Source organism: Callithrix jacchus, chromosome 1, assembly GCF_049354715.1.
Source record: "Callithrix jacchus isolate 240 chromosome 1, calJac240_pri, whole genome shotgun sequence".
Lineage (NCBI taxonomy): Eukaryota > Metazoa > Chordata > Mammalia > Primates > Cebidae > Callithrix > Callithrix jacchus.
The window spans coordinates 142,477,198-142,490,632 of record NC_133502.1 but is presented as its reverse complement, the minus strand read 5'-3'; the positions used below and the strand labels follow the sequence as shown (position 1 = coordinate 142,490,632).

General features: G+C 47.7%; 2 protein-coding genes across 12 annotated transcripts in view; one reads left to right on the top strand and one right to left on the bottom strand.

The window, feature by feature from the left end:
* The window catches only part of CIMIP2B (ciliary microtubule inner protein 2B), a 40,308-nt gene extending 29,338 nt beyond the window's left edge, over positions 1-10,970 (top strand). The window contains 7 exon segments of the mRNA XM_054257531.2: positions 9,102-9,259; positions 9,632-9,855; positions 9,934-10,142; positions 10,317-10,368; positions 10,434-10,439; positions 10,442-10,645; positions 10,897-10,970. Coding sequence (XP_054113506.1) covers positions 9,198-9,259; positions 9,632-9,855; positions 9,934-10,142; positions 10,317-10,368; positions 10,434-10,439; positions 10,442-10,645; positions 10,897-10,970 — 831 coding nt within the window. The 5' untranslated portion in view covers positions 9,102-9,197.
* A 99-nt stretch (positions 10,971-11,069) lies between these two features.
* Positions 11,070-13,435, bottom strand: part of RUSC2 (RUN and SH3 domain containing 2) — a 72,753-nt gene continuing 70,387 nt past the window's right edge. For all 11 annotated transcript variants that reach the window (XM_054257507.2, XM_078371439.1, XM_035251417.3 and 8 more), the window contains 3 exons: positions 12,060-12,876; positions 11,816-11,953; positions 11,070-11,734 (listed from right to left, as the gene is read on the bottom strand). In XM_054257507.2, coding sequence (XP_054113482.1) covers positions 11,533-11,734; positions 11,816-11,953; positions 12,060-12,876 — 1,157 coding nt within the window. In that variant the 3' untranslated portion in view covers positions 11,070-11,532. The remainder of the gene's footprint in view (positions 11,735-11,815; positions 11,954-12,059; positions 12,877-13,435) is intronic.

Below are 13,435 nucleotides of genomic sequence, written 5' to 3'. Positions count from 1 at the left end.
AGAACACTTAATATAAGATCTACCATCTTTTGGTTTATTAGTATCTTAGAAGAGCATGATGGAAAAAAAAATCTACCCTGTTAGCAAATTTCTAAGTATATAATACCATATTTATACTATATAGGCTCTAGGCACTATGTAGCACATTAGAAGTCTAGGACCTACTCCTTGCAAAACCAGAACTTTGTAAGCTTTGACCAACAACTCCAGCTTTCTCTCTCTCCATAGCTTCTGGTAATGGCCATTCTGCTGTGCTTCTATGAGTTTGACCTTTTTTTTTTTTTTTAAATTTTCCTCTGTCACCCAGGCTGGAGTGCAGTGTCGTGGTCTTGGCTCACTACAACCTCTGCCTTCCTGGTTCACACAATTCTCCTGCCTCAGCCTCTCCAGTAGCTGAGATTACAGACATGTGCCACCATACCCAGCTAATTTTTACATTTCTAGTAATGACAGGGTTTCACCAGTTTTACTGTGCTGGCCATGCTGGTCTCCAATGCCTGACCTCAAATGATCAGTCTGTCTCAGCCTCCCATAGTGCTGGGATTACAGGCATGAGCCATCACGCCCGGGAAGGTGTATTCCTAAAGATTCCTTTCTTTGTGAGAGCTACAGCACCCCACATGACCTGTGTAATACATAGTCGATAGCTTCAGATAATCTTCTGACGTATTCTGCCATAATGCTGGAAGGGGAAGTCCTCCAGTGTGTTGTCTAACTGGCAATGCTGTCTAATAAAGCTATTGATAATTGAATATATGTTTCAAGTAATAAGCATCTTATGGTACTCTTATGCTCATTGTTCTTCAGTTGCTTCTCAGGATTTTGTAGTTAGGCAGATGATGATTCTTTTCTTTCTTTCCAGTATTTATGGTTATTAATTTTGTTTTATGCATTGTCTATAATAACTTTGAATAGTAAAGGTGATAGTGAGCATCCTTATCTTGGATCTGACTTTTATAAAGTGAAGGACTATGAATCTTACATGCTAGCATTCATCTTATGCCCATGGCAAATATAGTTAATCCTTCTTAGTATCTTTTCCTGCTAAGCTGTGACTGTATTTCAGAAGCTCCCAGTACATTCCCATAAGTGACTATAGCCTATTTGGTTTGGTACAACAGGTAAGATTTATTTGTCAGTTCTGGCTCTGGTGTTTCTCCTAGATGTAGTTTGATATTGCCTATTTATTTCAGATATTCTCTATCATGTTTATATATATATCTGGTTTACTAAAAGTCCTTTTTAAGAAGAATCACAAGTGAATATTTAGTTTTATAAAAAAGCTTTCCAATATCTGCCAGGGTGATCAAATGGCTTTTATATCCTGTGGTTTATCATATGTTAATTGTACTAAGAAATTTTCTAGTTTAATCACTATGGTAGTTCTGGAATAAATCCTACTAGTTTCTCTCTCTCTCTTTTCTTTTTTGAAGGTCTCACTCTGTTGCCCAGCCTGGAAAGCAGGGGGGCAATCATGTCTCACTGCAGCTTTGACCTCCTGGGCCCAAGCAATCCTCCCACCTCAGCCTCCTGAGTAGCTGGGACTGCAGGGATGTGCCACCACATCTGGCTAATTTTTTATTTTTAGTAGAGACGAGGTCTCACTGTGTTGCCCAGGCTGGTCTCAAACTCCTGGGCTCAGGTGATCTTCCTGCCTTGGCCGCCCAAAGTGCTGGGATTACAGGCATGGGTTACCACCATGCCTGCCTCTGCTAGTCTTAATGTATATTATTCTTTTTCTGTTTTTTTTTTTTTTGAGATGAAGTTTTGCTCTTGTTGCCCAGGCTAGAGTGCAATGGTGCAATCTTGGCTCACTGCAACCTCCACCTCCCAGGTTCAAGTGATTCTCCTGTCTCAGCCTCCCAAGTAGGGCATACACCATCATGCCTGGCTAATTTTTGTATTTTCAGTAGAGACAAGGTTTCTCCATGTTGGTCAGGCTGGTCTTGAACTCCTAACCTCAGGTGATCCACCTGCCTCGGCCTCCCAAAGTGCTGGGATTACAGGTGGGAGCCACCGTGTCTGACCAATGTATATTATTCTTTTACAATATTACTGGACTTGTGTAGTTCATACTGTGTGCCAGGCGCTTGTGCTTGATGCTGAGGACATAGTCATGAACAAGATAGACAGACATGGTTTCTGCCCTTATTGAGCTGTCAGTCAATTCAGGGGTGATAACGAGCAGAACATTTGCCACCACTTCCCTCATCTGAACTTTTGGCAGAAATCACTGGAGATATGCTGTCTTGCAGAATCTTGGAAGATCTCAGAAAGGGGACAGTGATCCTTTATTGGCATCTGCCATGAATTGGAGAAAAGAAGACAGTGATAGCAAGCATCCTGCTTTTTTGCTGTTGCTAGTTTGATGTTTTATTTGGTAGGATTTTTTATCTGTAGAACTTTTGCAAGGTTAGGTATTGAATTTGTTGTCTTGAATTAAGTTCTTACTAATTTTGTAAATCAAGTGGAATGTGGATCTTTTGGTAGGGAGCATCGATTTGAGCACTTTTTCTATTCTCTTTTTTCTTTTTGAGATAGGGTATCCCTCTGTTACCCAGACTGGAGTGCAGTGATGCAACCACGGCTCACTGCAGCCTCAACTTACTGGGCTGAGGTGATTTTCTTATGTCAGCATCCTGAGTAGCTGGGACTACATGTTACCATGCCTGGCTAATTAAAAAAAATTTTTTTTATAGAGATGAGGTTTCACTGTGTTGCCCAGGCTCGTCTCGAACTCCTGGGCTCAAGCGATCCTCTGGCCTTGGCCTCTGAAAATGCTGGGATTACAGGTGTGAGTCACTGCACGTGGCTCAATTCTATTGTTATTTTATTCAGATGTTCTACATCATTTTGGGTTGATTTTGATTTATATTTTCCAAGACAATATTCGATCTTATTGATGTTTTCTAGTTTAATTATAGAGTTTCACTTAGTATTCTTTTATAATTAAAACACGAATTCTTATGTGCCTGTTTTTAGCCACTTCCTCAGTCCATTAGGGGATTGTATAGTCTTTCTCTTGGCTAACTGTGCCAGCAGTTTGCCTTTTTTTTTTTTGAGACGGAGTTTCGCTCTTGTTACCCAGGCTGGAGGGCAATGGCGTGATCTCGGCTCACCGCAACCTCTGCCTCCTGGGTTCAGGCAATTCTCCTGCCTCAGCCTCCTGAGTAGCTGGGATTACAGGCACGCGCCACCATGCCCAGCTAATTTTTTGTATTTTTATTAGAGACGAGGTTTCACCATGTTGACCAGGATGGAGTTTGCTTATTTTACTGTTGTTTTAAATAGCTTTTTAATAGTTCAATTGTTTTTCTGTTTCCTGATTTAGTGATTTCTATCAGTTTCATAAATTTCTCCTATTTTTGTTAGCTTTATGATGTTCTTTTTCTAGCTTCTTGAGTTGACTGCTTAGTCATTAGCTAGTTAATCTAGTTAGTTGGCTAGTTGCTTTTAGACTTGTTTGCCTGGCTAGTCTGTCTGCAACCTGTCCTGCTGAAGCCATCATGGTCTGCACACCTTCCCTCCTCCCTCCCAAGACACAGCTGCCTGGTTGGGGTGGTAGCCTCTTCGTCTTTAGTGAGGCCAGACTGAGAGAGATGAGTGAGGTTCGTGTGATGATGCTCACCTGTGTCTGTTTCTCCTTCCTTCTGCGACACATTGAAGACTATACTTCTCAGTTGCAAAATGTGAACAACTGGTAAATCTAGATAAAAGTTATATTTGTCTTGCAACTTTTCTATGGGTTTGATGTAGAAATTCTGGGTAATTCCGCAGCACACTCTGCTTAAGAAATCACTGTTGTAGAGATGTTGGGGAATGTGGGGTGTAGCGATTTCCTGATGAGCACGTTTCTACTCCCTCGTAACTCTACTCCAGAGTTACGAGGGAGTAGAAACTGGTAGTGACAAATCCATTTGGAAAAGGGAGAGAGAGACAGACAGCACTGAGCAGATGTGCAGAGAGAAGCATGTGGCCCCAGGGTGAGAGTGAAAATAGCTGCCTCAGCTCCTGTCAGTTCAAGTTCTCAATTCCAGTTTCCACGAGGCCTGGCTATATGGCAGGCTGTGTAGTTCCTTCCTTGGATACCCAGGAAATCTATCCATCCTTAAGATATCCTCTCTTCTTTTCACTCTTGACTCTCTTCTTTTACTGGGACCAGCCAAAGTAGACAATTGTTTCTTAGAGAAGCTCCCACTAGAACACTTGTTAGTGCTGATGTTGACAGTTCATTAGGTATAGCAACTATTCTGCTTTATTGTACCGTTTAAGTTAATCCTTACACTATTAGCATTCTCATTTTATAGAGGAAGGAAAAAGAGATACAGAGAGGTTTGCTAACTCACCCAAGGTTGTACAGCTCATAAGTGATGGAGCCAGGATCAAGCCTATACTCTCAATCACGAATACTCTCAATCATGAGGCCAGTATGCATTTGAAGCTAAAAATTGCCTCTGAATTCAGCTTTGATTGAATTCTCGTGTATTTATAAATGATTGTGTATAACTGGATTTTTTTTTTTGCCTCAAGAGTTAAGGTGGGTTAAAAAAAAATTTATTTCTTTAAGAGACAGGGTCTTGCTGTGTTGCCCAGGCTGGAGTGCAGTGGCTATTCACAGGTGTGACCATAATACCACTCTACAGCTTCAAATTCCTGGGCTCAAGTGATCCTCCTGCCTCAGCTTCCTAAGCAGCTGGGATTGTAGACATGCACCACCACGCCCAGCTCAAGGGAGTACTTTTAAATGTCTAAGTGTTAGGTTTTTGTTTGTTTAGCCTATTTAAAAAATTTTAAATTGTGCTTGTGTGAGGAAATGTGGTTTCTTTGTGCTTCTTGGAATTTTTGAGATTTTTCTTCATGGCCAAATATAAGGTCAGTTGTTTGTGTTTAAGTCTTCATTGTGGTGTTCATTTTATTCTTTCTCTGTACCTCTGTCTCTTCTTTAAAGTGGCTCAATCATTGAGGTTAGGCATTGGCTGTATTGATCTATAAGGCAACTGCCTAGTAGAAATAGTTAATAAGTAGGCTGAATAAATTAATATTGATCCTTGCAGATTTGAAGAATGTTATATATGTAAAAAAGCCAGGCCAGGTGCCGTGGCACATGCCTGTAATTCCAGCACTTTGGGAAGCTGAGGAGGGCGGATCGCTTTAACCCAGGAGTTCCAAGACCAGCCAGGACATGGTGAAAACTGTCTCTACAAAAATAAAAAAAAAGAAAAAATAGAAATTAGCTGGGTGTGGTGGTGGCATGCACCTGTAGTCCCAGCTACTCTGGAGGCTGAGGTGTGAGGATCAGTTTAGTCCAGGAGGCCAAGATTGCCGTGAGCTGAGACCATGCCGCTGCACTCCAGCTTAGGTGACAGAGTGAGACCCTGTCTCGAAAAAGAAAAAAATAGAATAGACCATTTCCTTTCCTTTGATCCCTCCAAATACCACTATTTCTGATCATACCATGCTTCTTTCAACCTCGAAAGCATAGATTTCAATAGCCATAATCTTTGGTTTGACACATTCTCATCATTGGTCCACACTTTATTAAAATGTATACATTATAAGCATTTTTTTTTTGATACGGCGTCATGCTCTGCTGCCCAGGTTGGAGTGCAGTGGCACGATCTCGGCTCACTGCAACCTCTACCTCCTGGTTCAAGTGATTCTCCTGTCTCAGCCTCCCAAGTAGCTGGGATTATTTATAGGTGCGTACCACCATGCCCGGCTATTTTTTGTATTTTTAGTAGAGATGGCAATTTGCCAATATGGCAACTTTGCCTTATTGGCCAGGCTGGTCTCAAATTCCTGACCTCAAGTGATCTGCCCACCTCAGCCTCCCCAAGTGTTGGGATTAGAGGCATGAGCCACTGCGCCTGGCCCATTTTAAGCATTTTTGAAAACCATCTCAAACAAAAACTGAAACTTTGACAATAACATACATCTAACCATGTGGTTCCCACTTTCCCAGCCCTTTGGCTTCACACCACCTGGGCATTTGAAACTCATGTTTATTATTCCCTTGCTTTCCTTGTATGCAGTTTTATACATCCGCATGTATTTTTTTAAACTAAAAAAGGTTTCGTGTTGCATGTAATCTTTTGGAGTTTATTCTTTTCATTTCTTGTTTCAGTTTTGGTGGACTGTTGATTTTAGGAAATTTTTTCAAAGGGCCTGTGATTTTTCTTTTTATTCATCCTTGCAAAGGAGATTTATGCTTGCCCAGGGTGGCATACAATCTAGTGATTTGGGAATTTGTATGAAATTTTACAGCAATTCCTGGTCAGAATCAAAGGCAGAACAGAAAGCTGTAGGCTGCCATTGTGGGGACCCAGCAGGCTGTGTGGACTGAGTAACTAACCCTGATCTGTTTCCTAACTTGAGTGGGGTGCTGTCCTGGTGTTCCTCAATGGCCCTTCGTAATCTCCAGTTAAACATTTCTGTCCACCACCACATCCAACACTGGCCACTGGGTGTGGCAGCTCCCATCAGAGCAAGTTGTGGTTGTGTTACTGTGATGCCTGTCCCTGGAAAGAGGCACAGAGGCAGCGAACATTCCTGTGGCCCCTCAGCTGGCCCCATCACTCCTTTCTCAGAACACCCTTCAGGGATCTAGAAAAATTCTTTATTCAGATAGAAAATTGTTTCATAGTAACAGGCCATTCTATGTATTAGATAGCGCTGTTTCTTCATAAGTCATAAACCTAAGACTAACCCTGATCTGTTTCCTAACTTGTGTTTTAACTCATACCCTGATTTTAGCTGCCATGGTCTTTTCTGCAGAATGTGTTCTATTCCCTACATCCTAATTTATACCCCAAATTCCATTCAAATTTTTCCCTTTTTCAATTTCATGGACTCTCTCCCCTGAACCTTCAGTATTTGTTACTGCTCTCAGCTCCTTTCCTTCCTCCCATTCCCACCGAATGCCAACCATGAACTGTTACTTGGTTAGCACTTACTGTAAGCTCATTATGTATCATCTCATCTAACTGATATCCTACTCTATGAGATGGTAATGTTTTTCCATTTTATAGATAAGAAGACTGAGGCTCAATGAGATGAATTTGGCCAAGGTCCATATCTCTGGTGAAGAATTTGAACCAGTTTTTTTTTTTTTTTTTGAGACAGTGTCCCACTCTGTTGCTCTGGCTGGAGTGCAGTGGTGCATTCTCGGCTCACTGTAACCTTTACCTCCTCGGTTCAAGTGATCCTGCTGCCTCAGCCTCCTGAGTAGCTGGGACTACAGGTGTGTGCTACCATGTCTGGCTAATTTTTGTATTTTTAGTAGAGAACGGGTTTCACTATATTGGCCAGGCTGGTCTCGAACTCCTGACCTCATGATCCTCTGGCCTTGGCTTCCCAAAGTGCTGGGATTACAGGTTTGAGGCACTACGCTTGGCCATTTTGTTTTTTTTTTTTAAATTATGATGTCTTTGGCTCTAAGTAAAAGAAAACTTAAAGTGGCCTTAATAATGAAATTTGCTATTTCACATAAAAAGGCTGGTTAATTCCATGGCCCTATATTACCTTCAGGACCCTGGCCTTTCTTTTCTACCATCCATCCTTGATGTGTCCAGGCCTTGTCCCCAGGTCAGCTCTCCACAAGGCTTCCAGTCGCCTGCCAGCCTTTCATCCTCACGTCCCCCGAAAGTCTAGGGGCAGGAATGTACATTGTTTCGTGTCGTGCATCTCTGTCTCTCTCACTTGCTCTAATTTGATGTGAATCTTTTTTTTAAGAGCAAAGAAACTTTTCCCAGCACCCTCCCCTGCCCCAGCAGATTTCCCTCATATTATCCAGAATGCCAGGAGCCTGTGCCTAAGCAGTCATGGGGAAGGAGCTTAGACTAATCCAGGCTGGCAATCCAAGCCTCCCTGATGAAGTTTCTGGCTCCTCGGAAGAAAGAACAATGGGGGTCAGGAATAGGTATAAGCTGTGATAGTGTCTGTCACAAAAGCCAAAGTCTGGTTGTTAAGCTTGACACACTGCTGCTATTCTGGGCTCTCCCCTCAGCTCCTGCCCTCACTCTAGCATATTTCCTCAGCTGTGAGGTGAGTCTCCCACAACTCTAAATGACACATTCCAAAGCTATCCTTTGCAAAACAGTGAGGATCTACATGAAATGTGCCTTGGGGCCCAGCGCTCTTGTGCAAGTCCCCTGGGATGTCAGTGCTGCCCTTGGTCAGCACAGGCACATCACCGGAGGTCGGGAGAGGAACAGAGCTCTGCCTCAGAAAGGTTGGCCCTGAGCCCTGAGCCTGGCCCTGACCCAGCCCAGAACTGTTTTTTGTTTTGTTTTTGAGGTGGGGTCTCACTATGTTGCCGAGGTTGAACTGAAATTCCTGGGCCCAAGCGATTCTCGCAACTCAGCCTCCCCAGTACCTGGATGTGAGCACAGCTGTACCTGGCCCAGAGCTGGGTTTTAATTATGTTCCCCCACCTCTGAGAGCTCATCTTCCTGGTCTGTACTTTTTCTTCTCTTAGAGTTGAAATGATTTTTTTTAAACAAATTCTAACTTGCCTCCTAGTCTAACCACCCCTCCCCCACCAAACTTTATCCTGTTTCCTTCCCTCAATTCCCCACAGCTTTTCTGGCTCCCATGGGCATGCATTTGGCCACCGTGGCCAGAGCCTAGCAGAGCGTGGCTCATTTTGTTGAATGGATGATTCTGATCATAGCAGGCATTCAGTAAGCCACTCTTGTTAAATTATTGAAAATAAATGTTACTCCCTAGAGGTGTCTAGATTCCTTTTTTCCCCCTATCACCTGTCCTCTTTCACCTTCCCTCTGGGCCCTGGCTTCCCTCAGAGCCTCTTTCTCCAGGTCTCCCATTCCTTTGATGAAGACTCACAAGGAGCACAGTGTCCACATCTCAGGCAGGCACTCAGGCAGGAAGTCACTGAGACAGAACTCAGTGGCCTGAATGGTTTCTGCTCTCACATCTCCCACTTTGTACCTTGGGACTTCCTTCGGTTTGGGCCCTGCCCCGCAAGGCAGGATCACCTTTGTCCTGGACAGACAGGCTCGCTAGCCTCTGCTCTACAGTTCTGCCCACCTTGGCCCTGGCTGTCCTCACATGAGTGCCCTCTCCTTCCTTTCCTCCCTTAGCCCTGCCTCCTTCCTCTGGCCCCACAACCCTGGACACGGTACACACAGACCAGAGCCCTGGCTCAAAGGCAAACAAAAGAAACTGCCCGGCTCCCCATGGCTGTGGCCAGCACCTTCATACCGGGGCTCAACCCTCAGAACCCTCGTTATATCCCGGGGTAAGACTCCTACCCAGCATTTCCCACTTGCTGCTGGGAGTAGGGGTGAAGGAATTATGCTGCCTAGGGTATGGGGCCAAGCGGACAGGTTGGTTTGGGAGGCTGAGGTCTCTATGGTATTGGATGGAAAAGGAGAAGCAAGGGACTAGTGAGACCCAGGTCTGCCCCAAAGCTTTGTGGTGTTCTCACCATGGGAACAGGGTAACAGCAGAGAGGAAGGATTGAAAGCCCAGGCAGAAAACTTAGAAATGCCTGCTCCAAATATATACACAGCTGAGTCCAGAAAGATCAGGGCTCCAGATGTCTCTGCTTCTGCCTCTGGGGAGTGGTGGGGCAGGGGGATTCTGTTGAGTGGGTGAGTCTGTGCTGCAGGTACACTGGACACTGCCCTCTACTTCAGTTCAGCATGGGCCAGACCTATGGGCAGGTGACTGGTCAGCTACTTCGAGGCCCTCCTGGCCTAGCCTGGCCCCCAGTCCACCACACACTTCTGCCTCCCATTCGGCCTCCAAGATCAACTGAGTTTCCCAGGGGGAGCCTGCCTCTCAGGCGTGGGCACGAAAGGCTAAGCTCCAGCATGATCCCTGGGTACACAGGTATGCACAGGTAACCTCTCCCAGGAGCATATGTCCCAAACACTAATGAGTCTTCCTTGTCCCCTTCCCCCCACCCAGGTTTTGTACCCTGGGCACAGTTCATCTTTGCCAAGAACTGCAGCCAGGTCTGGGCCGAGGCTCTGAGTGACTTTGCTCACTTGCATGGAAAGCAAGGGAGTGAAGAGCTGCCAAAGGAGGCCAAGGGAGAAAAGGACACAGAGAAGGACCAAGGGCCAGAGCCAGAGGGACAGCTGGAGGAGCAGCCAGCACTGGAGGCGGCAGAACAAGTGAGACCAAGACGCTGGTGGGCAATGTGTAGGGGTGGGAGTGGGGGCCTTATTATGTGTCCAGGCCAGGGGGTGGCCATGAGTATAGTGGCTGTGGGTTCAGGGGATATGTGTTTGACTGTCAGCTCCACCTCCCTAGGAGCTTGTGTGAGAGCACAGGGTCTTCTCTCATAGGCTTCTCCCTACTCCATGGATGACAGGGACCCTTGGAAGTTCTTCATGTCAGGTGAGAGCCAGGGGGGTCAGGATCAGAGGCCCCAGGATGTGTTGACTTAGTGTCCCCATCCCCAGGCTTCACCGCTATGTGCCCCGCGCCCGCTTCCTCTTTGGCTCCAGCTTTCCTGTGCTCACCAACCAGGCACTGCAGGAATTTGGGCAGAAGCACTCACTGGGCAGCACCCAGAAAGACCCCAAACATCTCCCCCCGCTTCCCAGGACATACCCACAGAACCAGGGTCTTTTACCTAACTATGGGGGCTATGTGCCAGGTGAGACAGTCCCCTGGGGAGGCTTTGGGGACTGGAATGTTCATATGGGTATGGGGTGGGTGGGGTGGTTGGAACTAATAGACAGATATGGGAGGGCTCAGATCATGTGGTTCAGCTTTATCATTAGGCAGAAAAGGAAACTGACATAGCTACCCACAGTGGGGAGTTAGTTAGGACCAGATTTTAGAGGGCTGCTTGGATATCTAGCCAGCTGGCTGAGAATGAAATGGCTTTGCCATGCTGCTGGCTACATGTGACAGACTCTCTTGGCCACACATTTGGGCATCTCACTCATGATGCTCTGGGCCTTGGCACCTTCCAGAAGCAGCTCTTGGCTTAGGCCCTGGACATCAAGTTTTCCCTTCCCTTTTCATTCCATCCCAGCCATCCTTTTGGAAGGAAGGTGGGAGGGTGGGGGAAGCAGGAAGAGAAAATGGTCTGGAGGCTGAGCACCTTTTTTATTAATAGGTATAATAAATAAATAAATACATACATAAACAGACACCTGGGCTCCTCCTCCCTCTTCTGATGACCAGGCTCTGGCCACAGCCTATTTACAGCTGGAGGGCTTAGGGAATCTGGCCCCAATACTGTCACCCATCCTTATCTCCACCTGGCCTAGGGAACCCTGCAGATGGCTGGCCCAGACGGGCCAGGGGAATCCTGGCAGCCCAGTGCTGCATCCCATCCCTCCTTTCCTGGGTGGAGGTCTGGATGAGGTCACTGGGACAGTTAAGGGGGCGTAATTAATACTGAGCACAGGGAGCAGGTGCCAGCACAGGAATACGTGGCCCCAGCTCTCAGTCTCCTCTCTGTAGCCAAGCCAAGGGCTTGGGAAGGGCTCTTGGGCTCTGAGTCTGGGGGTTATGAGGGTCTCTGAGGCCACCAGCATGCACAAGACCTCAGTTTTGGCTGCTTCCAGGGGTCGGACTTGGAGTTGGGGTCAATGTCACGTAGGCCAGGGGCACCAGGCCAGAGTCAGGGCCACGGCTACAGCGCAGCCAGTCTCCTCCAGCTCGCCCCAGCACTCGAAGGATGTCTCCTTTGTGGAAGCTCAGCTGTCCAGGGCCGGTGGCCAGGTGGTGGCACAGTGCCTGCACCTCGCTAGGGACAGAGCACATGGTCAGAGAAACCCCATTAAAAGCCAACCCCAGTCGCCTAGCCCTTCCATTTCCCCAGGCTCACCACGGAGGACTGGAGGGCAGGGCTGGAGAGTGTGGCTCCTGCAGGCTGTCCTTGGACTCTGGCTCCCGGCGGGCACCCATTGTCTGTGCCACTAATTGGAACATGGACTTGTCCAGGCTCAGCCAGTCCGAGGGGAGTCTAGGGGACAGCAGCCGGGCTCAGGCTCTGCCCAGGCTGGGCTATGTCTGTGCCCCAGCTTAGAGCAGGCTCCCTCCCTCCATACCTACCTTGGGCAGGCTCTCACCTGTTTGCAGGCCGGGCCTCCCGCTGGGCTTTTCGGGAGCCAAAGAGGTGTCCCCACTTGATGCCTCCAAGTGAAGCCTCTGAGGCCCCTTCTTCATTTTCTGCTGGTGGTGCAGAGGGCCCTTCCCTCTCCCGACTACGCCTCAGCTCAGCCAGCACAGAGTCAGGGGGGCTCCCCATCCAGAAGGGCCAGCCCCTTTCCCGGCCCAGGGTCTCCTCAGGGGCAGGACAGGCCTCAGCCCCCTCTACTACTCCTTCTCGGGGCGGTGGAGCCTGGGGAAGCCCCCCGCCTCCTACCCCTTTCTTTTTCTCACTGCTGCTATTGCTGCTGCCACGAGGGAATCTGGAACCCTCAGTGGAGCCATCGATGTAGACCTGGGAGCTCTGCATAAGCTGGTACCACCAGCCAGCATGCCCGCCTTGAGCCCACCTGCCATTCCCTGAGCCCCCAGCTGCCTCTGCCACTTCTTCTGTCTCCTCCTCTTCCTCTTCTCCACCTTCTGAAGCACCCACACCCTTCACCCGCTCCCCCTGGGCTGCCCTGTCCACATCTCCAGGGCCCTCCTGGCCCCGGGCCCGGGCCAACTGCAGCGTGGAGTGGGCAGACAGCAACAGGTCCTGGGACACCCGCAGCAGTTCCTTGTGCTGTCGCTGCTGCTGCCCACTTTGCAGCAGCCGGTGCTGGAACAGCAAGTCAAGGCTGAAAGGCAGCAGGGCTAGGGGCTGTAGCAGCAGCAGCAGCTCTTCAAAGAGGCCAGGGCACACGGTATGAGCTGCACTCAGGAAGCCCCAGGGCTGGTAGTGGGTCTGGATGATGTCTAGGGGAAAAGAGAAAGGGACTGATGCACACTGAAAAGCAGAGCCTGGCCTGAGTGGGACTTTGAAAGACAGCCTGGGCAAAGCTGCTGCATACAGTGGCACAGGCTGTGCACTAGGCAATTTGCATGTACTACAGTGTAAATGCTGCTGTCCGCAGCTGTGCAATGCCTAAACTCTCCAACCCCAGGCAGTGGCCCTGAGTTTAAAGGAGTAACATGCTGAGATTCAAGGCCATGCAGGACCTTGGTGGATGGGCCTGGGAGGAAGCCAGGGTTGTAGGTCATCTGACTTCCAGATTGTTGGAGTATCCTGCTGGCTCCAAGGTTTTATTTTGTTTGTTTTTTTTTGAGACAAGCCTCGCTCTGTTGCCCAGGCTGGAGTGCAATGGTGCAATCTCAGCTCACTGCAACCTCTGCCTCCTAGGTTCAAGCAATTCTCGTGCCTCAGCCTCCCACGTAGGTAGGACTACATGCATGCATCCCCACACCCAGCTATTTTAGTATTTTTAGTAGAGATGGGGTTTCACCATGATGCCCAGGCTGGTCTCGAACTCCTGAT